The sequence below is a fragment of the Coloeus monedula genome, assembly GCF_965178545.1.
Source record: "Coloeus monedula genome assembly, chromosome: 5".
In the NCBI taxonomy this organism is placed as follows: Eukaryota; Metazoa; Chordata; class Aves; order Passeriformes; family Corvidae; genus Coloeus; species Coloeus monedula.
Genome location: NC_138785.1, coordinates 62833647 through 62860404, shown reverse-complemented (window position 1 = coordinate 62860404; position 26758 = coordinate 62833647). Strand labels below are relative to the sequence as shown.

General features: G+C 41.2%; 2 protein-coding genes across 2 annotated transcripts in view; one reads left to right on the top strand and one right to left on the bottom strand.

Annotated features, from left to right (window-relative positions):
- The window catches only part of EVC (EvC ciliary complex subunit 1), a gene marked incomplete at both ends in the record, with an annotated part of 49585 nt that extends 44947 nt beyond the window's left edge, over nucleotides 1-4638 (bottom strand). The window contains 2 exons of the mRNA XM_082282260.1: nucleotides 1422-1532; nucleotides 4468-4638. Of these exons, the coding sequence (XP_082138386.1) occupies nucleotides 1422-1532; nucleotides 4468-4638 (282 nt within the window). The remainder of the gene's footprint in view (nucleotides 1-1421; nucleotides 1533-4467) is intronic.
- Nucleotides 4639-4822: 184 nt separating this feature from the next.
- Nucleotides 4823-26758, top strand: part of EVC2 (EvC ciliary complex subunit 2) — a 69753-nt gene continuing 47817 nt past the window's right edge. The window contains exons 1-7 of the mRNA XM_082282634.1: nucleotides 4823-4972; nucleotides 8283-8337; nucleotides 16874-17034; nucleotides 17572-17637; nucleotides 22094-22280; nucleotides 23955-24064; nucleotides 25134-25196. Coding sequence (XP_082138760.1) covers nucleotides 4844-4972; nucleotides 8283-8337; nucleotides 16874-17034; nucleotides 17572-17637; nucleotides 22094-22280; nucleotides 23955-24064; nucleotides 25134-25196 — 771 coding nt within the window. The 5' untranslated portion in view covers nucleotides 4823-4843. The remainder of the gene's footprint in view (nucleotides 4973-8282; nucleotides 8338-16873; nucleotides 17035-17571; nucleotides 17638-22093; nucleotides 22281-23954; nucleotides 24065-25133; nucleotides 25197-26758) is intronic.

Below are 26758 nucleotides of genomic sequence, written 5' to 3'. Positions count from 1 at the left end.
GTACCTCATCAGGGACAGGAGTGGACAGAGCTATTGCTGTGCAATGGCTGGAGGCAAAGCAGCCAAAGCAAAGCTGGAAAGCTGTATTGCAGCGTGGTAGAACTAATACATCCTGCTTCTCAGCAGGCATAAGTAATACAGTTATTATTAATATAGTAATTATGGTATTACTGCAGTGTGGAAAGTCTCAGAATGAAAATACCTATTTTTCTGAAGTGCTCTAACCTAATTAAAAGGATTTTCCATCTGTGCTTCTTCATAAAATGTCAGTTTGATGGTAGCAACAGCAAAAGCCTCTGGAAATTGGAACTAGCTAATATAAAAAAATGTATCTATAACTCAAGTAGTTAGACAAATATATGGGAGAAAGTCCCCTCAAATAACAAGGGTTCTCCTTAATGTCTTATAAATGAGCCATGTTAGGGAAATGGATATAGTTGTGAATGATCACCTTTAAAAGCCTATGACCCCATTTCAAAACACTGGTAATAAGCACGAAGATGTAAAATTGCTTAAGTTCTTGACAACATTTACACTTCAAAAAATAACCTAATCCATGCTCATCTGTTATACTCTAACTCAAGCAAAATGACCAAGCATGTTTTGTCACCATTCCTGATCACAAAACCGAAATGAAGATTCATTACCTGTCAGAATTTTAAACCAACAGTTTAAATGCTAACAATAACATTTTCTTGAAATCCTGAAATCAGTTCTTGTTAAAAGCTGAGCACTAGACTGGCTGGTTCTGACTGACATTTTATGCATGTATTTAATTTATGAATAATAGACTGAATGAGTCAGCTGAACCGCACGTTTTCAAACGTGCAGTTTAAATCATCATCTTCAGCTTCAGCAAGAGCAGTCAAATCAGCTTTGGGTGAAAGATAGTGATCTAATGACTACACAGTACGACTGGTTCTCCAGTTATTTCGGGATTATATAAAAAAAAAAGTTACTTAAGTTACTTGATGTTTTCATTGAGGGTGAGTTGTTAAGTTTATATTTCTACTCTTAGTCATATATTGTTTCTCTAAGTGTCTTTGAATCCCAGCTCAACACAGTGGTCTTATGAACCTTTTCTTACATCAATAGTGTTAATTTTTCCCATCAGCCTTCTGAAACTAAGGATGACATAGAGATGAAAGCAAAGAAGCCTCTATCCAAAAAGAACTCAGGATCTTGATTAAAATATCCAGAGTCCCCCAGGAGAAACCAAATTCATAAGGGGAATAAATGCTCAAAATGGTTGCACTCATAAGCAGCAATCAACTCCCACTCTCCATCTTACACTTATTCTGAACACTTTTTAAAGTCTCTCTCCACACCCACCAAAACTAAGACAATTTGGAGCAAGCCCTAAACATACTCATTGCTACATGCAGCAAAATGAGCATCCACCTACAAGAGCAGAGCTTTACCTCCAGCACCATTTCCTCTTTTGATGTATAGGGTTCTGCTTTACTTTTCATGATTGTGTGCTCTTTTTCATCAGCATTGAAGCTTTCCAGAAGTCTTTGGGAATCATCTTTCTGAAATTCCAAGAGAAAACATAAAACTTGCGATCATGCAGATTAACTGGAAACATCTTTGACAGCAGCCTGGATACATTCATGTCTCCATCAAGAAAATTACTCCAGTATTAGTTGAAAATTTTGGAAAAATACAATCTGAAAATGAATGAAAATTTTACATATTCAGAAAGGAATAGTTAAAATTAATGAAGTTTTACAATTTGTCATTCCAGAAATAGAATTTTAATCTAAAAAGTTTTAAAGAGGCTGTGAACGTGTCAAATGAATCCATCTGCTCTCAAAATGTCGTACTACAGACTATGCTGCCAACCTCATGGTCTGAGCTCAAACATCTCAACTAAAGCAAGTTAACTAAAATTGTCTATAATTGCCAGCAATAAAGAGAATGCCAAGTATTTTTGCTCCCCTGCTATGAGAAAAACTTCCTAAATGAAGCTTTATGTGTGTGGAAGTTCCTGTCAGGGAGAAGTAACATCAGAAAATGTTCATCACCTTCCTTCCCCAAAAGCAGCCCATATTATTGGCCTCACTTCACAAACACAAAAAGCCACTGGTAGGGACACAGATACTGGTGGGAATGAAACCTCCTGCTACACATGATCTTCCTTACACACTACATAGACCAGAAAACAATACTAATGTGTTTCCAAACATAGCATTGGAAGGATTTTTTTTTTAGTGAAGGAAAAGAGGTCTGCCATGCTACATGGACTACTTTTTAAATTCTCTTCCAGGTTTTCAATCCACTGACTACTTTTGGTAATGATACAGCTGCAGCCACTACTCACGTCACTGTCTTATGGAAAAGTTTGCCTTAAATTATTTGGCCCCTTGGTATGTAAAAGTAGCCAATTTTCCCAGAGCATAGAGAACAGCCCAGCTTTGGAACACATTTAATTCCTTATGACTTGCCTCTATCACCTCCCTGGAACTTGGTGCAATAATTCAGATTATATTCTTGAGTTAGCCTTTAAGATGTGGAAGTGCAGATGCTGGTTCCTAAAAATCTACTTATGAGAAAAGAACAGCTACAAATATCCCTCAGCAATCCTGTTATTTATTTTTCACTATGGTAAAAATTTCATCTTAAAACTATCCCAGTGTATCCTCTGTACAGATCAACAAACAAATAAGGGACTCAACTCCATGCATCCAAGTTCCACAGATTCAGGCTGAGATCTATAAAAGAGTGATTAACTGGGGCTGAGTGACAAATGTGTTGGCTTATTGTGGTGCTTAAAAGCAGCTTCAGACTCCAGGTACTTGCCCTGCTACCACTCTAAGGATCATTTAACTGCTTGGGATGGAACATGTCATACTCAGGAAAGATATCTCTGCTTTTACTTCCAATACAGAAGGCTGCAATAGGTGCAGTTCAGCACCTGCTTGCTCCATAGCATTGGTGGGGGAGACAGCAGGAAGAAGGAATAGCCTAAGGTTACCCTGCTCAATTTGGGAAATCAGACCCATAGGATACAACCTTCCCACTCTGCAATGTGCTCTGTATGCACCAGCAAACAGTTTATATTTCTTTCAAACTAAATAATCCTTTTACAGCAGCAGCATTGATTTTAATGGCATTTAAAAATCTAAATGCATCTGAAGATCCAGGCCAGAGAGAACTGACAGCTTCTATTCCCTATTGACATATATGACATGAAGGATAAAATTGTACATGGCTACATTTGAGTTGGTAGTGGCAGTACAATAAAGATACACCTATTAAGGCAGGGAAAATGAGCAATTGAATCAGAAAGGCTTGTACTTGCACAGGATGCATTGATCCAGCATTTGAACTGCCTCCATTACTAAGTTAAAGTTTGGCATCAAACAGAGCTTCAATCCTCCAACTTAAAAGTGGTTGGGAGCAAGAGAATTTGTCTCCTATGTCATGTTTAGTGATGATCAACACTAGCAGATACACACATGAAGCAGAGCTGTTATAGCTCAAAAAAGGTGTGGTGAAAAACCAAGCCAGACCAGACCCCCCACTTGCAGGCTTGCAGAACACCCTGCAGGCTCCAGATTCCCCAGCTGTGCCAGTGTCAACCACTGCTTCATCCAGTCAGTCCAGCATGACTTGGGACTAAGTGCAATGGGAGAAAGAAGCATAAATCAATAACAATTCTCAGAAAATATATCTGCCTTTTAGTAGTTCAGCAGGTGCGTGCTGCCTCTGCAATCTTCGTCCAAGCAAACACTATGAAATAAAGACATACGAACACCAGTACTTAAAAGAGAACAGCAAGTATATTATTAACAAAATCGCACACTTTAGAAAACCCTGTTAGTTTGGCATCAAGCAAACCATCAGCCGTGCTCAGGCTCCTTTATCTCTTTAGGTGTCCATGTGCGTACCCTCAGTGCAAAGTTATTGCTGTGGTTAGTACTAATACTCTGTGCTGTGTGTAACATGAACTTTGGAAAAGTCTGTAAAATACTTCGGAATTAAGATTACTGGTTTAGGGTGAAATCTCACAAAGCTTCTGCAAATCGGGTACATCTTCCGTCATCTCCAAAAGCAACACTGCCTCGTACACGAAGCGGTGGTTGCGAGAAACAACTTGTAGGTCACCTATGTTAGAGACACAGGCCACCGGGCCAACACTCAGAACACATACTTCCACCGGCCTCGTTTTAGAGCTAGTCCGTTTATTTCAGCAACTATTTAAAGGAAGTAGTGAAATCCTTTCCAGCAGAGCTGCGGCAGGAATTACGGGGCTCCCCTCCCCACCTACCCCGCTGCAGAGCGCACCCTGCCGTGCCGCTCGCTCCCGGCGCAGCCCAGGCTGTCCCGTGCAGCAGGGAAAGCCGGCAGGCGGCACCTCCCGGGCCCACCGCCCTTCAAACCTTCGCAAACCACTCCTGCTCCCCCGAGCTGTTCCCCGCGGCCGACCCGCACCTCCCTCCCCCGCCGGCCCTCTCCGCGTACCTCTCCGCCCCGGCGCGGCCCGAGCGCGCAGCGCCAGAGCAGGGCGGCGGCGGCGGCGCCCAGCAGCAGCCCCAGCAGCACGGCGGGGGCCAGCAGGGCGGGCAGCGCTTGCAGCGAGTCCGCCCAGAACTGCAGCCCCACAGCCCGCAGGCAGTCCCCGACCGCCGCCATCGCACCGGACCCGACCCGCGGCGAGGAGAGGGCAGGGCATGAGGGGAGGCCCCGCTGCGCGGGGGCCCTCCGCCCCTCGCCCTCGCCGCGGTGGGAGGAGACCGATGGCGGATGGCTGTGGTGCCTGAGGCCGGGCCTGACTCGGGGTAACTCTTAGAAAGTCTCCGCGGCGCCGTCCGCACCCGCGGAGGGTCCGCCTGCCGCCATGCGGTGTCTGCTGGCCGGGCTACTGCTAGCGCTGCTCCCCGGCGGCCTCTCCGCGCCCGCCCGGCCCCTCGCAGCGGCCACCGGGCGGGGACCGGCCCGGGAGCCCTGCGGTCGGACGGCGGCTGGGGTAAGCGCTGTGCCCGCGGTGTGCGGGTGGTGAGCAGCCCCTCGGCGGGCGGCCGATGGTGGGCCCAGGGCGGGCCCGTGTGAGGGCGCAGCAGCCCCCGCGGCGGGCTGTGCTCGGGAGCGGGGCTCAGCTGAGCAGCGGCCGCTTCCCAGACACTGGGGCTGGGGGCAGCGGCTCGAAAAGCTGCTGGGGGTCGGCGTGGTGAAGCAGCCAGCAGATTCTGGACAGGGTCCTCAGTACAAAAAAGATAAGGAGCTATTGGAGAGGGTCCACCAGAGGGCCACGAAAGCGATGTGGGGTGTGGGGCATTTCTTAAGAGGAGAGACTGCGGGAGCTGGGCCTTATAGAGGAGAAGACTGAGAAGGGATCTCATTAATACGTATAAATATCTCAAAGATGGGTGTGAAGAACATGGTGCCAGACTCTTTTTAGTGGTACTCAGTGACATGACAAGGAGCAATGGCCATAAAGTAAAACATAAGAAGTTTCACCTCAACATGGAGAACTTCTTTAAACTGAGGGTGGCAGAGCACTGGCACAGCTACCCAGAGGGATCATGGAGTCTCCCTCTCTGGGGGCATTCCAAACCTACCTGGATGTGTTCCTGTCACCTGCTCTAGGTGACCCTGCCGTGGCAGGGGCTTGGACTGGATCTCCAGAGGTCCCTTCCAACCCTAACGATGCTGTGTCCATGCTTCGCTGTGCTTCTGAGCAGAGGCCCCTGGTGTTGATCTAGTCACAGCACCCGGTGTCAGCCCCTGAAGAAGAGTGCCATAGCTTTTGGGGTGGGGCTTTTATGTTTAATTCTTTCTCCTTATCTAGGTTTGTGTCTGTCAAGCCATCTCAAAATGTGTTGACATAGTTACTTTTTGCCCATGTGGAGAATACCTTACTGTGCAGTGGGCGTTAGAGTGAGTCACGAATGGTAGTTCATGGTGGGATTACAGAAAGACTAATAAACAGGAGACAGTATTGCAGGAAAAAAACCAAAAACCAACAAACAGCACATCAACTTACTTTACCAGAAGAATAAATTAATGTAAAACTTGGGAAGAAGTTTCCTGACAATATTATTGCATTAAATTAATTACTTTTGAGGCATGATGTGAGTGCAGGTCCATGGAATTTGCACTGTTTGCTGATGTGGAGCCCCTTGTGATGTCCTCTGGTATTATGGATGCACTCTGCAGCAGAATGGAAGACTTGTGCTGAATACTCAGGCTGTATTTTGCACTGATAACTGAATGTCAGATATGGCAGAAGGAAAAACAAGGAGTGCTGTTATGTCTTCGGTAGCTGACACACATGGACATACGAACACCACAGATTTTGTGCATCAGCTGTTGTAAAACCACACAGGAATAAATACCTGGAGCCTGTGGAAATCAGGAGCCAGTTGTGTGCTGATTTCCTAGAAAGTAGGAAAAAAAGCTTGTTAGCTAGAAAGCCACATTTTCTGCATGTTTTTATACATGGTTAAACCGTGGTCTACTTTTGTTGCAGGCTCACTTGCAATGCAACTGTTGACATTTAACATTCAAATCCATATATATGCTGATATAATGCGTAACAGTAATATTTGGGATTTGTATTTATAAACAAGATTGCATTTAACATAAAAGACCATATTGGTGTTTTATATTTTCATCAGGGTTCTAAACTGCTATTACATCACTTTAGTGGGCTGATACACATTTCCTTAATGCAGATAGGGCCTTAGACTGCTCTAGAAATGCCTGGCAGGGATTGATACCCTTTTAACATGATTTCTGTCGCTGCATATCCATGTGCATAGATGGAAGGGCACCCATACAGCAGTTTTGATCCCCTTATGGACCATTCATTCAAGAGGGACACAATGATCCATGTGGGTACCTTCCAGCTCAGAAGCAACTGATTCTGTGTATAATAATAGTAGTAACAATTCTGTCTGGTTTATCCACCAGACAATTTTTTGTTTAAGCTTGCCGCTGGAGTTTCCTGTTCTTTCTGTGTTCTTGAGGTGCTTGGTTGCTCAAAATTCATGGTCATATAGATTGTTTAACCAATGAAAATAAATAATAATGGCATTAGAGAACTGTACCATACCTCAGCTTGTATGTAAGAATTCTGAACACCAGGAAAACTTGTACAATAAGGTATTTGGAAATAGCCTCTAATGAAGAGCTCAGTGCCTGGGATCTCCCAGACCTGTGTCCCAGAGCTGCTCAGTGTGCTGCATGTACATGCTAGTGTTTGTTTCTGAGTCCCTTCTTTCTCTAAAAGAGTTGATTCCAATCCTGTATGGACAAGTTTTCCAGAGGCTCCTTAAACCCAAGGGCTTCTGGTACATCTGAATTTGTGAGATATCTTGCATTTTCAGTTATGTTGAGGGAAAGTGCCTGATCTAAAGTGAGAAATATTTTCATACAAGGTTAAAAGTTATAGCTGTAGCAATAATCAGTGATGCTTCTCTGAGCAGGCAAAGAAGAAAATTGCCCCTAACATGCTGTACTGTAACAGTGGTGTTGACATAAGTCAGTACTTAACATTACTCCCATGCAGTACTTGGTAGCAAACAAACAGCAAGTGTGGGTGACATCACTAGGCAGAGTTAGGTCCCTGTTAATCAGCCCACGTTCCTAACTCTCTAGTAGCTCCTGCAAAGAAGCGTTTTTTATAAATGAGAATTTGCTTGTATGACTACTACATCTTGATCAAAACACTGGGCAGTAAAACTCCTTAAAAACACTGGTTTCTTCTGCTGACATTTGAGCTGTGGTTTCTGTAGCAGTCTCCGTGGTCCAGGCACAGGCAGGAGGCTGTCACAGATTGCCTTGTGAGCTGCAGTTTTAGCATGTGGCCCCTTTGAAAGGCTCTGTGTAGTTCTCCGGAGGAAAAATGAGTGTTATATCAGTGGACTTGATCATCTAATATGGACACATTCCTGCTGCTTCCTAGTTATCAGATTTCCTGTGACCTCAAATATGCCTTTGAAAATGGCAAAGAAAGATTATTTAATGAAAGCAAACTAATAGCCAGCCCAGCTCCACTATTGTGCAGAGACTCATCCTGATAATGTGAAGTATAAGTAAAATTTGAGCCCCAAGTGTGCATATCCACACTGGGCAGCAGAGCCCAGTTAAGCAGAGCTTAACAAGCTGTGGGAGACCTCTAGCGCCATGTTTTGTATCTTCTGGTAGTTAATTTTGGAGAAACTCGAGGCTTTATGGAATAGTGGTCTGTGGAATTGTGAAGCATAAATTCAGCGTAACAGTTCAATAATAGATATTTATGAAGACAATTCTGTTTTATAATTGCTCTCTTCCAGGTTTTTGAACATGATCTGTGGCTTCAGAAAGAGATGGGATGCCTAGGAATGGCAGGTATGCAACTGTTTCCTCTTTCTTTTCAGCCTTGTGGGAGTCCCAGGATTCACAGGTCATGGGTATGAAGGTGAGCAGGGGCCTGGAACTGCACCCTGGTGGCCTGCTGACATCAGTGGGACTTAGTCCTGAGCCACAGGGGAGTGTTTGCCCACAGGTTGGGAACAAGGATGCTTTAGGTTCCCTAAATGGCTCATCTAGAATGAAGCTCTTGTGAGAAGACCTCAGTTCATACCCTGCTCTGAATCATTTTCAGGAGGAGCCCTTTTATCAGTATTAAATATAATGGTGTAGGGGAGCACCCTCTGATGTACAGAGTTCCCAGGTTTGTGAAAAAAACATATTACTTAAAGCTGATCAAGACCTTGTTCATTTTCAGAAGCTGGCTTAAGCCCTGTGCATTTACCAACAGTGTTGCAATACTTATTCTTGAAGCAATTTTTAAAGGCCTCTGGAACTGCAATAGCTAATACACTTTGTCGTGGACCAAAGACTGTTAGATGTAGTGGGTTAAAGACTTGTTACAGCGGGGATTACTGTAACACGCATATAACAAACCAGGAGTCCCGTGGAAAGGAAATATATATGGACAGATTCGTGGTAGATGTTTCAGAGATGTTTATTTCTCCGGCTGCATGGCCGGGGCTGTGCTCAGGAACTCTGCAGTCACGGGACTCGAGGGTCCTTCTTACACAGGGGAACACAAAACAACCAGTGGGGAACGAGGCTGACCAGGGGCAGGGAAACCCCGTGCCTCCCCCCCAGGGCCCCTCTCCCAGCGCTCCATGGCAGGGGGGGAGACCCCAACAAAGACTGATAGATACAGTGGGTCTAGAAGTACTACTGGCATGCTGGGACTCTTCACAGCAGGTATCAAGTATTCTTGTCAGTGATCTCAGGTACAGTGAACATCTCCTGTAGTAGTTGCCTAATCTGATCAAAACAAGGTACTCCAAAACTTAGAGATGTCACTTAGAGCTTGGAGTAGCTGCATCTGAGGGCCGACTGCCACAGGGTCTTTGTGTAAATTTGAGCAAATCACCGAGTTTCTCTGAGTCTTTGGTCTTTAATTTCTATATGTATATTATAAATAGTGTTCTACCTCACCCAAGTGTGGTGGAGATGAGTATATCCTGAAAGGTTAGGATGTCCTCATGTAGTGCATTAACAGTGCAACGCAGTGTGGGAAATAAACCTCTCCATCACTATGGTTCCCCAAGACATGATTTCATGAGATGCATTTCCCAAGAAATTTCATGCTTTGAAGCAGTCATCAAGTGAGATACCTACCTCTAATTTCTTTGCCCTGTGCCATAGCTAATTCACAAATGAGTTTATTAATTTAAATATGAAAGCAAGTATTTCAGATTTGCTGAGCTTGTTTTTTTCCACTATTTATTCAATGTCATCTTTGCCGTGTGTATCTTGCTTTGTGACGGGTTGCAAATTATTCATGTACCATCCACTGAGAGAGGAAATGAGTGTGGTTTTATACTTCAGAAAAACCTTCTAACCCTAAAAAAGAGTTGAGGATTTAGACATGCAGCATCTTTTTGGTAGTGGTTAAAATAGTGTGGCCAGCAGGACGAAGGAAGCGGTGTCCCTTTTAACTGGACACTGGGGAGGCTACACCCCAAGTCTTGTCTTCAGAGGGCCCCTCACAAGAAAGACATTGGGGTGCTGGAGTGTGCCCAGAGGAAGGCAACAAAGCTGGTGAATGGTCTGGAGAATGAGTATTCTGAGGAGCGGCTGAGGGAGCTGGGGTTGGTTAACGTGGAGAGAAGGAGCCTCAGGGGGAACCTTAGCACTTTCTATACTATCTGAAAGGAGGTTGTAATAAAGTGGGGGTCAGCCTTTTCTCTCAGGTAACAGGTGACAGGATGAGACAAAATGGCCTCAGGTTGTGCCAGAGGAGATTTAGTTCGGATATTAGGAAAAATGTCTTCATTGGGGGGGCTACCAAGCATTGGAAAAGGCTGCCCAGAGAAGTGGTTGAGTCACCATGCCATCCCCAGAGGAATTTAAAAGATGTACGCTTAGAGACATGGTTTAGTGGTGAACTTCACAGTGCTAGGTTTGCAATTGGACTTAATCTTAAGGGTCATTTCCAACCTCAGTGATTCTGATTCTGTGAAATTCTGGCATTTTGTTAGTAGGTGTATATGTGTGAAATGAGGTGTTGCTACAAGCACTGAATTATATGCTTGATTTTATAACTGAAAATTGTCCCCTTCTAGTAAACATCAATTTTTAACATATTTAAAACTTAAGTCTTTAGTGATTTGCCTAATCTGAGTACTAGATTCTTTAGTTTTTACTGAAGAAGTTCTCGATGAAAGCAGAGAGATGGGAAATTCAGCATAAAACCTTTGTCATTGAGACTGGCAGTGTGGTGAAGTGTGAAATAGTTTGTGACAGCACACTGATCTCAGTGTTTCTGTTGGAAGCTTTTTCAAGTTGTTTCTGCATGAGACAAGTAAAGACAACCCCAGAATATTCCTGTGACTGGGGAGCACAGTGGATTTTTGAGAGTTACATTTGAGTCTGCTCTGGCTTATTCAAAACAGGCCTGGAAAGTAGATTTGTTTTTTATTGTTAATGCCCATAGTTTCTTTGACATTGTAACAAGAAAAGCTAATGGCAACATTCAAAACTGAATACCGTAAATTGCTGCCTTTGCCTGCTCATTGTTGTGTGTAATTGAAAGGACATCAAATTGGATCTTGTATCCTGGATGGTTTTCAAGACAGGTAGTAATTTAGAATAACAACAACAAAAATACAGCAAGCAAGTATATTTAACTCCTTTCTTCCCCACTGAAATAAAGCAAGATTGTTCAAAGCTTTGCTGATAAATATGTGGTGGGTAAGCAAATGAGACTGTGGAATCTGAATTTAAATATTCAGCCCTTGAAAGCTATAAATTAGAATTAATGTCTTAGTTAAATTGCTTTTTTTTTTTGCTCTCATTTTTGATTCTGAACTTGAAATTTCACAAACTTGTCAGAGTCTTTGCTTTCCTGCTGTAATTTGGCATTCTGCTGTTTAGAATGTGCTGTGAAGGTATGGGAGCCTTAAGGACATACTGGAGTCTTTGATGCAAACCTATTGTAAGACTATTTTAATTTTCTCTCGTTCTCTTTAATTGCCCTAGCCAAGAGTAACCTTCACTTTGACTTCTAGCATGATGTTGTGTGTGCTGTTCTAGTGGTGGGCTGTCGGTGCCACTGACATGTTCAGGACTCAGCCTGTTGAGTCCAATGTTCAAGGCTTGTGCTGTGCCAGGTCCATGTCCTTACACAGAACTGATTTCAAAGTAAAGGACAGTATGCTGATCATGAGCAGGGGACAATTTCTATTCTTAGAGTACCCATCCTTCTACCCCCAGTCTGTATGAACATAGACCCACTGTCACCACACTCCTTACATGGCAGGTGCCTTTGGTACCAGGTCCGATCCCCAGTATTTGCACTCTCTGAGCAGCAAGTGAATGCAGTGAGGGCTGGCAGTGGGGAGCTCTCCTTCCTAAGCAAATTGCCTGTGCCTTGAGTGTGGCGGCTTGAAGCCCAGAAGAGCAATGTGTCACCACCCAAGGCAATAGTGCACAAAGCCAGAGTGGCAAATAACTACCGAGGGGGAACAGCAAAGAAAATTGAACATTAAGTAGCAGAGACTGTTCTGATCAACTGTGTATTTGTCATTTTGTATGTTGGTGGAATGCACATGTGGGAGACTGAGTGAATACTACAGGAACGTGAGCGGTAAAATGTTACACCAATCTTCCAGCTGTTGCAGCTATGTTAATATTTATTTTCGTGTTTTCATTTTGAAATTCAATACAAAGTCTGCCTACCAGCACTGGTAATTAGCTAGAAATATGCAGTTTAAGACAGGGTTCTGGCAGATCTGTTTATATTGGGTTTATGTAGAATTAAATCATGGGAAAACATTTTACTAATGTGCTAATTAAAAGTAAGATAAAATATTAAACAGCTTGATAATACCTTGTAAAAATGTGGAATTTTTAATTAAAAAAAACCAACACAAAACCAAAGAACATTTCTTCTTAAAGATGGTGATATTGTCTCACAGCTCAAAAGAAGGTGAAGTTTCTGTCTTTCTTTGATGAACTGTGTGATTTGGCATATTTGGAGATGTTTGCAGGAAAGCCCCGGATTAAGCCCCACGCTCTGTTAGTTTGCTTGCTGGGAAATGTTTTGGCCTGAGGTGCTGTAGTCCAGGAATGCCTGGTGGCAGCCTGGCCAGCCCAGCTGAGAGGGGGCCGCTTGGACTGTGTGTAAACTGAAACTGTTCCCCTGCTTTGCAGAGATTTTCTTTCGAAAAGGAGTGGGAATAGTTGCCATTTAAAAACCAATGAAAGTGGCAACCATGCAGCCTGATAATGGCTTTTCTGAAAACAGCCAGAAAAATGGCAAAGATTGAAGCTGTAGGAAGAAAAGAGTGGAAGGAACAAGGAGACCTCAGAGTCTCTGTCAGGACTGGGATGCATCTCTGAAGGGGCACTGTTGATGGCACCATGGAGACAAATTGCACTTCTGAGCAGCATGGTATCCAAAAGAAAGCTCTATGCTTCTCAGTCAAAGGTTTCGGCAGCCATGTGTTAGTATTTTCCAAGGTCAGATCAATCTATTTGTTAAAAACCCCCCCGAATTCTAGAGCAGAAATCTAGAACATGTGAAAACCACAGAATGTATTATGCCTGTACCATCCTTTCTCAGATATTCAGTGTCCAGCTTTTCAAGCAGCCAGCAGAAATCTTCAGTCCTACATCTACAATGAGAACTTACCTGAAAAGAGACAGCAGATGACTGGTAAATACAATTATGTTGGCTGATGTTGATTATGCAGCAAGTTATGTGGAAAAGTAGTTAAGTTCTTGTAGATCAGTTGTTCCAGTGACAGTTAAATATGTGTGGATCAGGAAAAACTTATTTTATTTAACTGTCAATCAACACTAGGAGAAAGAATGCTACAGAAAAATGCAGCTTTACTGGCAGTGGATCCCGGGTATTATAGAACAGCCTATATTGTTAAAAATTAATAGGAAGGATGAAAACAATTCTGGAGAAAGGCAGTGGCGTGTGTTGCTATATGGACATGCATCATATTGCATTGGTTGAATCTGTTTAAGCCAAACCTTCAACTAAGTACTGGGAAGATACAAGTGGATTTGCAGAAACATCCTTATCATCATCATCAGTGTTGAGGCTGCTTAACATAATGCTAAAAACTTGCAAAATCCCCTACCTTCAGCTACTGATGATGGAGCAGCCAAATAACATGCCTGGAGACTTCTGCTGGGAGTTAGGCACATTATCTTGGGGTTGTAAGTGATGACAAAGCACAGCTTGAAAACAGACTCACCTATGTAATTATTAATCCAGAGATTCATTCACAGTCAGGGAACATGATAAGTTAATTAAATTGGTTACTGTGGGCTTGATACTCTCTAGAGGGGGAGTATCGGGCTTTGCTGTTGCATGTAAAGTGCAGTTGGGTGTGTTTATGGAGATGTTACACTACACAAGACACAAAATCAAAAGATACTCTATGAAGCAATTATATACTTCTTGTTGGCTGTCCTCATCCAAAATTCAGAAGGAAATGATCTGCTAAACAAGAAGCACTTTGTAAAGCTAGTAGTTGCTCATCATAATTCATACCATTTGTCATTTTGACTTCTGACTCTTACAAAGCCCTACATAGAAGCTCATTCACGGTTTCTGTTTACTGTAAAGGAAAGTGCATTTCCTGTAGTTAGGCAAGAAAACAAAAAGGAAAACTGGTGCTCCACCTTCATAGGAACGGGGTGACCATTGCATTAATGTATGAGAGACACAGCATATATAAAATTAATCTTTTTCAGTGTTGTTGGGGTTTTAGGAGCTCTCCTGGGTTTTCTTTTTCTGTTAAAGGAATTTTTCCCCATACGTGTTGCTGGGGGGGGGGGGGGGGTCACAAATGGCTGGGTACTTAAGAAAAACAAAAGAGCTGGCTACTCTTTTGTTTCACCTGGGTGTGTGGACAGTCGGTCTCCGGCATTTGGACAGAGAGGGAAGCTGCTTTCTTCGGCTGCTTTTCCTTCTGCTGGAGAAGCCCCGGATTCCCAAACCCGCCTTCCCTGCCCCGCTGGGAGCCGGGCTGTAGCCGCCCTGCCCCCCCGTTGCTTCAAGCCTTCGCTACGTTGTAGCCCTGCTCGCCCTGCCTGCCCAGACCTCCGGGGGGTTCCCCGTTTGGATTCATCTCATCTGCCACCCGGGATTTGTGCTCGTCCCTGCCGTTCCAGCCTGCTGTTCCCGAGGGTCCGGCCGGACACCGGGATCGGCTGCCCAGGGGTTTGTGAAGCCTTTGTCCCATCCCTTCCCGGGATCCCAGGCCGCCAGTGCCGCGTGCTCCCCGAGCTCGCTCCGGAGCGCCCCCTGCAGCCGCGGGGGAACCATCGCACCTGCCCTGCTCACCGGGAGCCGCCAGCGCCCCTGCCGGCTGCGAGCGGAACTGCACCCGAGGGGAAAGGGCCTGACAGCCGAGAAGGCTGGGACTGGGTTTGGGATTGTTTGATTGTTTGCTGTTACTGCCGTAGTTATTGCTGTTTGTTTGACTGGTTATACACATATATAATAGCAAAGAACTGTTACTCCTATTTCCCATCTCTTTGCCTAAAAACCCCCTTGATTTCAAAATTATAATAACTCGGAGGGGAGTCGCATCTGCCATTCCAGGGGGGGGGGCTCCATCCTTCCTTAGCAGACACCTGTCTTTCAAACCAAGACAAGTGTATGAATATATTTATACAAAACTGCAAAGAGGCTTGATTCAGTAGTCAGAAGCAGGTTTAGAGCTGTTGGAGGTGAGATATAGTATATTTGGATCTGCTGGGTTGTGCCATAGCTAGGTAAGCTCAGATTGGTATTTAGCAGGTTTGTACTGCATTGAAAATTCAGCACTGGTTTCATATTCCTTAGTCTATTTCTAGAAATAGAAATATGCCATGCGTGACTGTCTTGAAAATTCCTATCCCGAAGATATATGGATATTTTTTGCAGTTATATAGATTCCTGTTCTCACCGAGTTTGCCATGTTGTTTTTACGGTCCCTAAGTTAGTCCGAGTCTATTGCATGGTTTAACAGTGGTTTAAATATTTAAGTAAAACTTAAAGAAGTGAATTAAAACTGGTCATAAAATATAGACACCAGCTTTCCCCGGCCCATACATCCACAATTTTGTCCAGTATAAACTATTCCCAAATAAACATGGGGAGACAGGGAAGCTCCCCAAGTGCACATGTCCACCTAGGTGTTGTAAGCAACAGGATTGCATCTCATTCATTATGTTAACAAAATTATTTTCATTGATTTGTGTGCATCAATGTTTAAGGTACCTTTTAAGGGTTCAGTTCTGAATGCTTCTTCTATTTGCAACTAATTGTATTTCCCTGTATTGTTCTTCTTACAAAGCAGTGGCTTTTCAAAAAAAAATGCTGCTTCTCTTATTAATGAGATTTTAGTGTCTTCAGCTTTTCATATTTTATTAATATGTAATAGGCTTTTTCATAGAAAAGTCATTTCACAAAATTACTTGCCTTTAAATGGGAGTTTTTGTTCATATTAATATATATTGCTCATGATTGATTTAAAAATAAGTAATAGAAGAGAATAATATTAAGTAAAGAATGAAAAAAGTATCTTCTTTAAACATAGACAACCAGCTATAATTTTAAATTTTCATAACATTTTTCTCTTAATTCAGCAGCTTTACCTTTTCGCAATTTAACATATTAAATTATTTATTTTTAGTATAAGCTTCTTTTATTAATGTCATAGGTGCTGTTACTTTAGTAGATCAAAGTGATAGAATTCAAAACTATGCCTGTTGCTTTGTGTAATATCACTGACTAACCTTTCATAAAAATTTAAGACTATAAGCTGGCATTTATATTGCTTATTACTAAATTTAGGAGCATTTGATTTGATGGTACTTCACGTCAGCTGAAATGTAATTGAGACCCATCCTCAACTGAGAAGTATTTCAGTTCTGAATATGTATTGACAAGGTCAGTGCTTAATTGGAAGACTGTATCTTTGAAGCAGAACACCTTTAGCACTGATGCCTATCACGTTGTGGATTGTTTCAATTCTTTATGCTTTGCTGAAAGTTTCTTTGTGTTGAAAATATTAACAGTTGATTTATGGCTTAAACCTTGTAATTCATGCATTAAATGCTTTACATTTAAATGGCAAGAACTTTTCTGTGGGCTATATGGAAGTTCCTTAGGGAAGAAACAGTTTTGTTCTGACTCCTGCTGGGTTTTGTGGGACAAATCCCATCTCTGTTTCCTGGCTGGCCTCGGTCTCTGTTGACTGTCATGATTTTGAGTGCTTTGAGAGAGAGTATCTCATTCTATGTGCACACAGAGCACTGGTGCCATGAGCCCCATCCTTGGCTGGACTCTGCACCAAGTGGCTGCCATGCAGGACCCAGCCTTAGCTCTAATGCTCAATGTTGCCTTGGTTTTCAGCAGTGCCCTTACCTGTGGTCATTCAGGCAAGCAAAGCCTCTCACCAGCTCTTGACATCTGCAGCCTCAGACAACCAGTGGAGCCATTCCTTGTTTGCCTTGATACCCTCATGGACAAAGAAGGTGGTGTTCAAACGAGAGTCTGATGTCAGCCTCCTTCTGGTTAGTAAAAGATGGTTTGCCGCTGTCAGTATTTGTAAGGATTGTAGCAATTCTATACAAACGGAATGTTGGGAATTTACTATCTAATTAGTATATTTCTGGTTCTGTCTCAGGTGATTGTGCTCATTTGGCATGACTTCAGCAACACCAACTAGTTGTGGGACTTCCAAAGAATTACTGTGGCAGATATAGCTGTGTGATTGCTGTGTAAATTGATAGACACTTAGTAATTAAAAGAATCTGTATAGTCTGATGAATTTTGTTCATAGTGTATTTTTTTTTTGTGAATTGTGATAGTCAAAAGATGAATATATCAATTAAGATCTAATAATTACTTCTGGGAATAAGTTGTTCATACACATTTGGACTAGAAAAAAGATTTAACTGTTGGGATAACAAAAATCCTAAATTTGAAGGCAGTTGGTTCCTCTAATTTTTTTAAATAATTTCTTTGTTTACGTAATTTAACTTGTTGCTGAAGTTTCTGAATTATAATGTTTTCATACACTATATAGATTTTCCCTCCTTCCTTCATAGCCTGAAGATGTGTCGAATATGTCAGTGTCTTCTGAATTTGGAATAACCCTTCAGAAATGTGGTATGGTAAGTTTTTTTATATTTGTCTTGTAAGTTTGGTAGGAAGTTTGTACCCTAATGACCTTTAAAAAGTGGGGACCTAATTGTGCCCATGCTGAGTATTTGGGAGTACGTGCATTTTGATGTTACGATGGTCCCACTTTCTCTGAGAGGCACCATTTTGCAATGTTGATTTGCAGCAGAAGTCAGTGAAATCTCTCAGGCTTCAGGGCATTTTGGATTGTGGTTGAAGTAAAAGCCTGACTGTGAATTTCTAAAACTGTACATGGGCAAATCCCAATGAACTCCAGAATAATCAGCCAAGAGGCTGGGCAGAGATAGAGACAAATTTTACAAGATGAGATAAACCTTCTGAGATATTCCCATGAGTGCCTGACCTGTGTCAAATGTGGACTTCTTTTGAAGGATAAAGCACTGAGCCCTGTGTTGCTCTTGTGTCGTTGGGCATCCTAACACACAACCATAGAAAAGGCATTGTGTCATAGTCTGTATATTCAGTAGGGATTCACCTACAGCACATGTGCAAATGCTTCTGAGGAGCAAAGACCTCCCTATTGTAAGAAATTTTTTAACTTCCAATTTTATTTTTACCTAGACTGTTATTTTTCCTTTTTTTTTTTTTTCCCCTTTTTCTTTTCTCTTTTTTTACACTGGATGAAGCAGGTATGAATTTTTACAATTACAGACAGTTCATCTTAGCTGTCTCCTGGAGAGAGAGCGAGCACATCAAACTTCTGGATCAATCTGAATTCAGCCACTGAAATGCTGCCTATGAAGGTAGAGGATTCAGTAACCAGTACAGAAGAGGTGACATTATAACCTTCACCAGATCAGTTGTGTAGAGAAGAATGAATATGCATCACATCTCATGGCACTAATTACCTCTAATGTTGTTATTGAAATGCCAGCATATCATGATTAATGAAGCTGATTAGTGAGCATTTCAGACATAGGAAGTAGTAACACAGAATCTTCTGTTTTTCTGCCTGTGGATTCCCAGTTGCTATACCAGAGCCTCTCAGAAACAGACTTTGAGACAGTCCCATGTTGTTTTCTCTGCTGTTCCCAACACAGCCTCACACAGGCTCACTAAAAGCTGCAAAATAACTTCTGTAGGAAATTAAAGGTAATCTGTTGTAGATGCTGGGTTTATCAGAAAATATTTTTGTAGTGCTCTTAGTTACAAATTACTGAAAATTATGCAATTATATGTGATTATCTTCCACCAGCAAATGCAGTTCACATTTTACTTGGCTTACCTTGTCTTCTACTTCAATCCTATTTCAAGTGAACAAATGCTTTCATGCTAAGAGACAGACTGGCCATATGGTGGTCTTTAGCTGTTTTAAATAGAAAAAAGTGAATTTTACACATTTTCCTCCTGCAATTAGTGGCTCCTCAGAGCATGGAGGTGTTGTATGTTTACTTCTTGGAGTCAGGATTTTTCCAACATATTAATGTAGAAATAGCTTTATTGAAACTGAGGTGTTTAAATTTTACCAGTGCTTCCAGCACCTACTCTCTTCCATCATTTCAGAAATGTGTTTAAGAGCTTCATTCTATAGTATGACGTGAACTTTTCTGTAATAGTACTTCACAATGACAATAATCCTTAGCAGAGCTGAAATAAATCTTTAAATTTAGTTGCTTGTGTTCTAACACTTTTACCTGTCTTGTGTCTTAATCTCCTAAGCATTCGTGCACTGGAGGTTATCAGTGGTGTACTGGAGGTTATAATCTTTTTTCCTCCCTCCTTTCCTGTTTCTAGTTGTTCTTATTCCTAACAAAGATCCTCCATTCCTTTCAACCTCCATGGCAATTTCTCCTCTCTTTTTTCCTGTGGTGTCCATGCTCTTGCTGTGGTTCTTTCATGCCAGTCTCCCAGGAACCCAAAGTGAGTTGCTTGCAGGAGTTGATGACACACGTGGGACACTTCAGCAGCAGAGAACAGAGTAGGTGCTTATGCATCATCAGTGGTTGCCATTGGGTTTGGTTCCTGTAGGTGGCTGGCAGCCACTGCTCCAAAAGCAAGAAAAAACATCTTCAGACAAATTAGAGGAGCAACTTGAAGGTAACCAGTGGTCACTGATTGCAGTGGCAGCACTGTATAGAAGAGTTCTTTCTAGGGACAGTCAAACCAAAGAGCTTACCTGTTGCTTGATTCTCATCTGCTTCTTTCAGGGGAAAAAATAATCCAAGTTCTTTCAACCTCTTTCCAACTGAGCTTAAGTCTGACTGCTAGTCAAAAATAAAGAGGGAGAAGCATGTATTTAATATTAATGAGAAATGAAACAAATGTAGTCTTTTGGCCACTTGAGGAAGATTGTGGTAGGAGATAGGCAATACAATTGAGATTCCTCTGAAGGAATTTATTTATCCTTTATTTAATCGCTGAATTAAGAATTTCATTAAATGAAACTAAATGAAGAGAAAGAGAATGAACAGTGTGTGGGAGGGTGCGTTAAACCTCCTGCCAAGTGGAAGGAGAGGGCTCATGCTGCCATACGGCCCTGCCTGCCTGTGAAAGTGCACATGGTCATTTCTCTGCCTATTTTACTGTAGGAGTTTGTTTAAATTGCTGTTTGCATCTCCTCTCCCCAAATGTAGAGGAATACATCTGTGCCTGGTTAGAAGCACAGGAAGAGACCCTGAAATCCTCATTTTTTATCCTCAGCTCACCAGAAGAGTTAGGGAATGGTATGGGAAAATGAAGGGAGGAAAAATATGTTCTATTTCCCCATTTCCCCAGCTCTCTCTTTTGCTTGTTTGTCTGCAGAAGCCCATCTGTGCTTACTGTGGAGCATAGTACGGTATTAACAACTCATGAAATTTGAACCTTGCATCTTTTAAGGTCTATTTTCTTGTTTTGGCAGTTGGCTCAGGGTCTCTTGTTTTGTGGATTTGGATTTTCTTTGTGGTTTTGAGACATTTTTTTCCTGTTTCGTTTTGGTTTTGCTTTTCAAAGCAAGTATCTAGCCTTCGTGATTGCACGGGAAATGTTGAAAGGCATGTTGACTGCACCATGCCAGTTCAGAAACCAGAAGAGAGAAAATCTGACCAAATATAACACATTTTTAATACTTGATGATTTTAAGTCTCAGAAGTTGAGACATAACTCATGATATACAAGCATATATAATTGGTAATGGTTTCCTCAGCAATATAACTAAGCCTATTTTTATACATGCATTAATACATACATTTTTATACATTGTTTGCAGCATCTAGTACAAGAAATAGTTGGGAATTTCATCACTTAAATAGAGAAATGCAGACTAAGCCATAATAATTTCATTAAGCTGTCTCTTCTCTTTGATTCATGTAATTCTAAAACTGTGAATTTGGTGCTGTGCTGAATTAGTATGATATGCAAAGATTGGTGGTGCACAACGAGACCATAGCTACATGTATCAAACCCTGTGGCTACCATGAACTCTGGTGTGATTTCTGAAGTCTTATCACAATTCGTATTTTTAGAACTCATTTTTTGTGAGGACTGCTTTATTATTTTATATTTGCTGGTGTCCAGATACAGTGTAGACATTTCCTAAAAAGGAAGATCTAAAAAGAGAAAGGTTTGGCCTGAATCATAATTCTGTCAGTTAAAGGACTATTAATTTAGTGTCATTATTTGAAACCTCATAAATCATCATGAATATACCATAGATCACCATATTATTATAGGTCTTATAACGATTTAGACAGTTCTGGTTTAATATGAGTTACAGAGGAAGGCTGTTTGGAAGGTGAGAGGTTAGTAAGCAATTCTGTCCTCAAAGTAATTTCATTTAGAGGGTATAATTGCTCAATAAGACTTAAGGGTTCAATGGAATAAATTAATAAAATCACATGAGGGCATGTGGCTAGAGATTGGTGATTAGCGTATGACCTTCACCACTAATTGGAAGCAGAGCCATGAGCTCCCAAGTTCACTGGTGGCTCCATCTGCCCTCACATGGGAAGGGCAAGTTGAGACAGCTGGTGTCCTGGCAGAGAATGTGGTCACTATGAAAAAAAGGGAAACAGAGACCAAAACTGCATGGAGAGAATGAATTTGCAATGAGGCAGCTTGCAAAAGAAACATCTTTGTGGTACTAAAGTTCAAATTTAAGAATTTTCCACACTCTGGTTATAAAGTTATGATCCAGTTTTGTGTTGTATGCAGTATCACAGGGATATTCAGATTTTTGATTACAGTTCTGGTCCTGTATGAGCTGGGTTTCCACCTTTTGGCTTTCTGCCACTGTCTCCAAGCGACAGCTTGACATACCAAAGATTAAAATCTCACTGGGAGTGTGAGATCAAACTGAGTGTAGTTTCATTTGCAGGTAACTCAGAATACCTTCGGAAAATAAGTTTACACAGATAATGAAGTCTTATTTGTAATCAAGGCTATGAATTTTACTGTTAAGATGCACATACAGCTGTCTTGAACCATTAGTACTAATATTTCTATTTTCAGGTGGATATTGAACATGACCCTCAAACTGCATACATCACACTTGTGGTTAATAACACCAACACATTGCTCTCAACAAATATCACAGATCTTATCCTCCTGGACAACATCACTGGTCTACATGTTCAAGAAACCAGTGGGAATAAGACCACAGATGGCATACAGATTTACAGGAAAAAATCCTTGCAAGGTAACAAAATCTGGAGTAAAGTACCCTTGATAACACATGTCAAAGTGCATCTGTTAAAATCACAGTATTTATTTATTTGTTTGTTTATTTATTGTGGTGTAAATTATTTAAGTGTAAGTTAATACAGGTGGAAAACTCCAGGAAAGGTTTTGGGCTGCAGTTTCCAATTCTGTCAGCTCACTGGTAACTGTTTTGACTCCCACCTTTGAACAGCTTCCAGTCTCCCAGGCACAGACTGAGCCTCCTGTACTTTGTAAAGGTTGCTGACATCAAAAATGAAAGAGAGTCTTTCACAATAGTATTTTTTCCTTTTGGATATTTTTTAAAACTTCTGCAAAAGGCATTTTAATCATATTTTGAGCCTTCTTTAGCGACGTGTGGCAGCTCAGCTTGCTGAGGTATTGAGATGCATTGGAATTGCAAAAGGCCATGCAAACAGGGCAAACGATTCATCAGAAATAAGGCAGCTCTTCTCAATATGTGTTCTCTCCAAACTGAACAAATTATAAAGTGAAAGCAAGTAATAGAGGGATGAACCTGTTCCAGTCTTGAAATCAGCTTGTTCCTTTGCTAATTGGTAGCAGTTGGATCAGTGCACACGCATTAAATTTTATCTTTCTTGATTTCTTCATCTCCTTTTTCCTAATCACAAGCATGTTGAAAATTAGCAGCTTGCTTTTGTGAGTCATGATGTTTCTCCAGGAGCTTCAGAAGTGTTCACTGATACCTGTTCATGATCAAACTATCTATGATTGTGATAGTTTTACGGTGAAAGATTTCCAAATAGAAAGGGAAATAAGTAGACGGGGGCTGCTGTCAGATTGCAGTTGGATAGCCAAACTCCATTTCTAATAACAGCAGTGTGAGCAGTGATACTGGTTGCAGGACTGGTCTTTTTGAAACTGTCAAGGAATTTCTAGCTTTCCACAGAGATTTCCTAGAAACAATTATCTCTGAGAAATAATAGAAAAATAGCTTGCATAGCTGATCTAGTAAGTTAGGTTGGGGCTGCTACATAATTTATTTATAATTACTGAATCTGGAGTTGAAGCTAGCTTTTCCAGACAAGTCAGTGTGAAAAATATTGAAGTGGTAGAAAATCCAGCAGAACAGATTCCTGTGCAGTTTGAGGTTTTGGTCATTACTATGTTAATCCTGAAGTCAGCCCATACCTTGGCCACTAGGGCTGGACAGAAAGGCTGTATCTGCACTGTCCTATGTACTGTCATGCTCAGTGTTGGCCATAATAATTTGTCATTACTTCACTGCGCTGTGAATCAAAATTTACCTGAAATCTGTCAGATTTCTCTGGTTTCAACAGGAGGAGAATCAACAAGTTAGTGGTTAAAATGTAAACAGCTCATTTTACCAAAAAAAAAAAAAAAATTACATAGCTCATGTAGAGTTTTGGTATCAAAAAATAATGCTTTTGAGTAGGTTGGGGCGTCATTTAATGCAGTTTCCAGATCCTGGGCCAAATTTGCTTGAGTTCTTAGAGGCAGCAGATATGAAGGATGTTGCTGTGCTCAGGTGGCCATGAACTGTCTGCTCTGGATATATGGCATCTGCTGTGTCAGAAAGGAAAAGCTCCAGTGCTGTCCCAAGCCTTCCCTAGGGATCTTTGAGAAATTTTCCTGGAACAGAGCAAATCTATCCATATCCCTGTTTTAATAGGTGGAGAACACTTTGCAATCAACTACTCTGCACTTCTTGATGCAGAAGAGACGTGGCATGGCAGGGTCTTGACACTGCCTGCGAGGCTAACTTTCAGGAGTTCTTCACAGGTATTCTATTCACAATTTTATTCTGCTCTTCACAATTTTTGTAAAAAAACCCAGTCTCCAGGGTGGTTCTTGTGGGTCTAAACAATGAGGCCATCATGTAATGAAATGAAACTCTTAGGCTGATTGTTTACCATGAATTTATAAATACATGAATTATTCTTCATAGCTTAAGAAGTCATAGACCTCCTTAAGTAAAGTATTTTTGTGTGTTTTCTTGAAGCCTTTCTTTCTACTTTTCATATTTCTCTTCAGTTCTTCAGTCTATCCTGGAAATAAGTGTCCCACATACTTAATATGTATTCCTGAAGTCTGAGAGAGATTGAAAGTTTTGCCATATTTTTATAATAAAATAATTCCTTTTAACTGAAAAACAAGTTGCAGGAAAGGAATACTCATTGCTCATAAGAAATAAGAAACTTTTTAGTATGAGTTTTCAAGGTCTGAAATTTTCTATCCTTGCTGATTTTTGAGAACTCTGTTGCACCAGGCTCTGAAACAACTGGTCTAATGCTGGAATTAGCCTGCTGTGGGTAGGAGACAGAAACCAAGTGGTTTCTGCCAAAGTAAAATTTTTGAATTCTTATATATAGCTTGATGGTTTTTCTGCGGTTTTCGTAATTACTTGTAATTATAACCTGAAGATGTATTTTCATTTCAATTGCCTTGCTCCTTGGTTTTGGAGGAAAAAATGTTCCATGTGTATGGGAGTGGTACTAGAGTGGTAGAGAGGAAAACTCAAAAAATAGGGCATGGTAAAAGTAGAGATTTATGTACTGACTGTGGCTTCTGTTCTGTGCATTCTCAATCAGATTTTATAGGCACAGAAAAATGTAATACTGTGTGCATTGGGATATGGGGAGTGTATCCCACAGAGCAGCTGCTTCCATGTCTTTAAGTGTTACTAGGCCTAAGTACACTGCATTTTCCTATCAGTTTTATTTCAGCTTTAAGCTTAATGAGAAGTATAGCTTGTCTTCTAAGGAGAAGCTTTTCTAGAGACTCTAGGCTGTTTGCCAGTGGATTCTGGTTTTTTTTTTTTAATACAGGTAATTTTTTGTATCTCTCTCAGAATAAAACACATCTCGTATCATTGACAGCATCATTCACCATAACAGAAGAAGAAGAGACCAAGGTAAATTCTATGATTTGGTATTACATTGACTTTCCTGCTTATACTTCTGGACAATCAAAAGTAAGTCCTAGGAGCTAAGGATGTACTTGTGTACTTGTGTCTCATCACTCAGCTGTTTGCTAGTAATCATACACAGATTTCAAGAAGAAGAAATCAGGATTTGAGATAAGGGGTCTTTTTTGTCTTAAACCAGCAATATTTAGTATGGAGAATCTAAAAATGCCATTATACTCCTTTCCATATTCTTTCATTTGAGGAATTGTCTGGGCACAGGAAACTGTGATGAGGAGTATGCTCACTGGCTGCTGTGCCTAACCACCATGAGAAAGCTTTTTGCTTTTCCAAAAGGGTAAAGTTACCCTCCACCCGTTGAGGAAAGGTTTCTGTATGATGCTGATACTCAAGCCTGAGAAATAAAACTGCAGAAAGAGTGGCATAGTTTATGCTTATTTTAATTTTTTAACTTATCCTTCTTCCAATATGACTTTCTGTTCTTGGCTTCTGAAGTAATTCTGAAAAGTGGTTTTTAACAGGCCAAATAAACCTTCAAAATTACATTGATTGCAGCAGTGTTATTCTTCTAGATAACTCATTTTATTAAAAAAACTCTACTTCATCCATCTGTTTCATTGCTAGACTAATCTCTTCACCAAACTTGTTTTTCTCCCCCAGTCTCTCATTAACTTGACAGGCTGCTCTTGCAAGGGGTTGTTTTTGAAGAAGCTGTGGCTTGGTTGGCAAAAGTACTGGGATTATTTGTGTTCAGGCAGAAGCAAACAGTTTGTTCCAAAGAACATTTTTGCCATGGCTGTGCATGTGGATAAGGCTTGCCTGAATAGGTCCTGAGGACTAAACCACTCATTCTTTCCATGGACCTATCCCATGAGTTTCTCTCTGCCTTCAGAATAAGTAATCTGTTTGGAGATAGGGCATGGGGGCATCTTTTTCCAGTATTCTCTTCTGGGGATCTCTGCCTTGTCAGCTTTCATTATTGTAATAGATACATGTCCAGACGTGACTTTCTCATAATTGAAGATCAAGTGCCCGTTCTGTTAAAATGAAAGCCATAATTAAACATGATGTGAAGTAAAACTGTACATAAGCTAGAGAACTCATTGTCCCTGGAGAAATATCTAGTAATATTTAAAAGGATTGGGCGTTTGTATAGCTAAGAATTACAAATGGACTTGCCATAAATCTTATTTTTTGGGAACTCTTAGAGGTGTAAACCATTCAGTAACTGACTGGGTTAGAAAAATAGCTTCATGAATGGTTTTCTCTAAAGTTTGGTATGAATTGATCTGCAGCAGTTGCTGAAGTCTTAAGCTGAGACTGTAAGCTACAATTGTCTCAACCCACCATGAAAATTCCTGCAATCTGTTATTATACATAAAACCTTTTTAGTGTGTTTATTATTTTTTCCAGTTTGAACTTGATAGTTAGACCTCAGAAAGTTCTTGTGAACTATTCTGTAGGTAGGTAAAATTAGCTCAGCTGCATTTGAACTCAGTAAATGAACAGGTTTTGTAATTAAAACCTGTGGTAAAGATGTGTGGAAAATA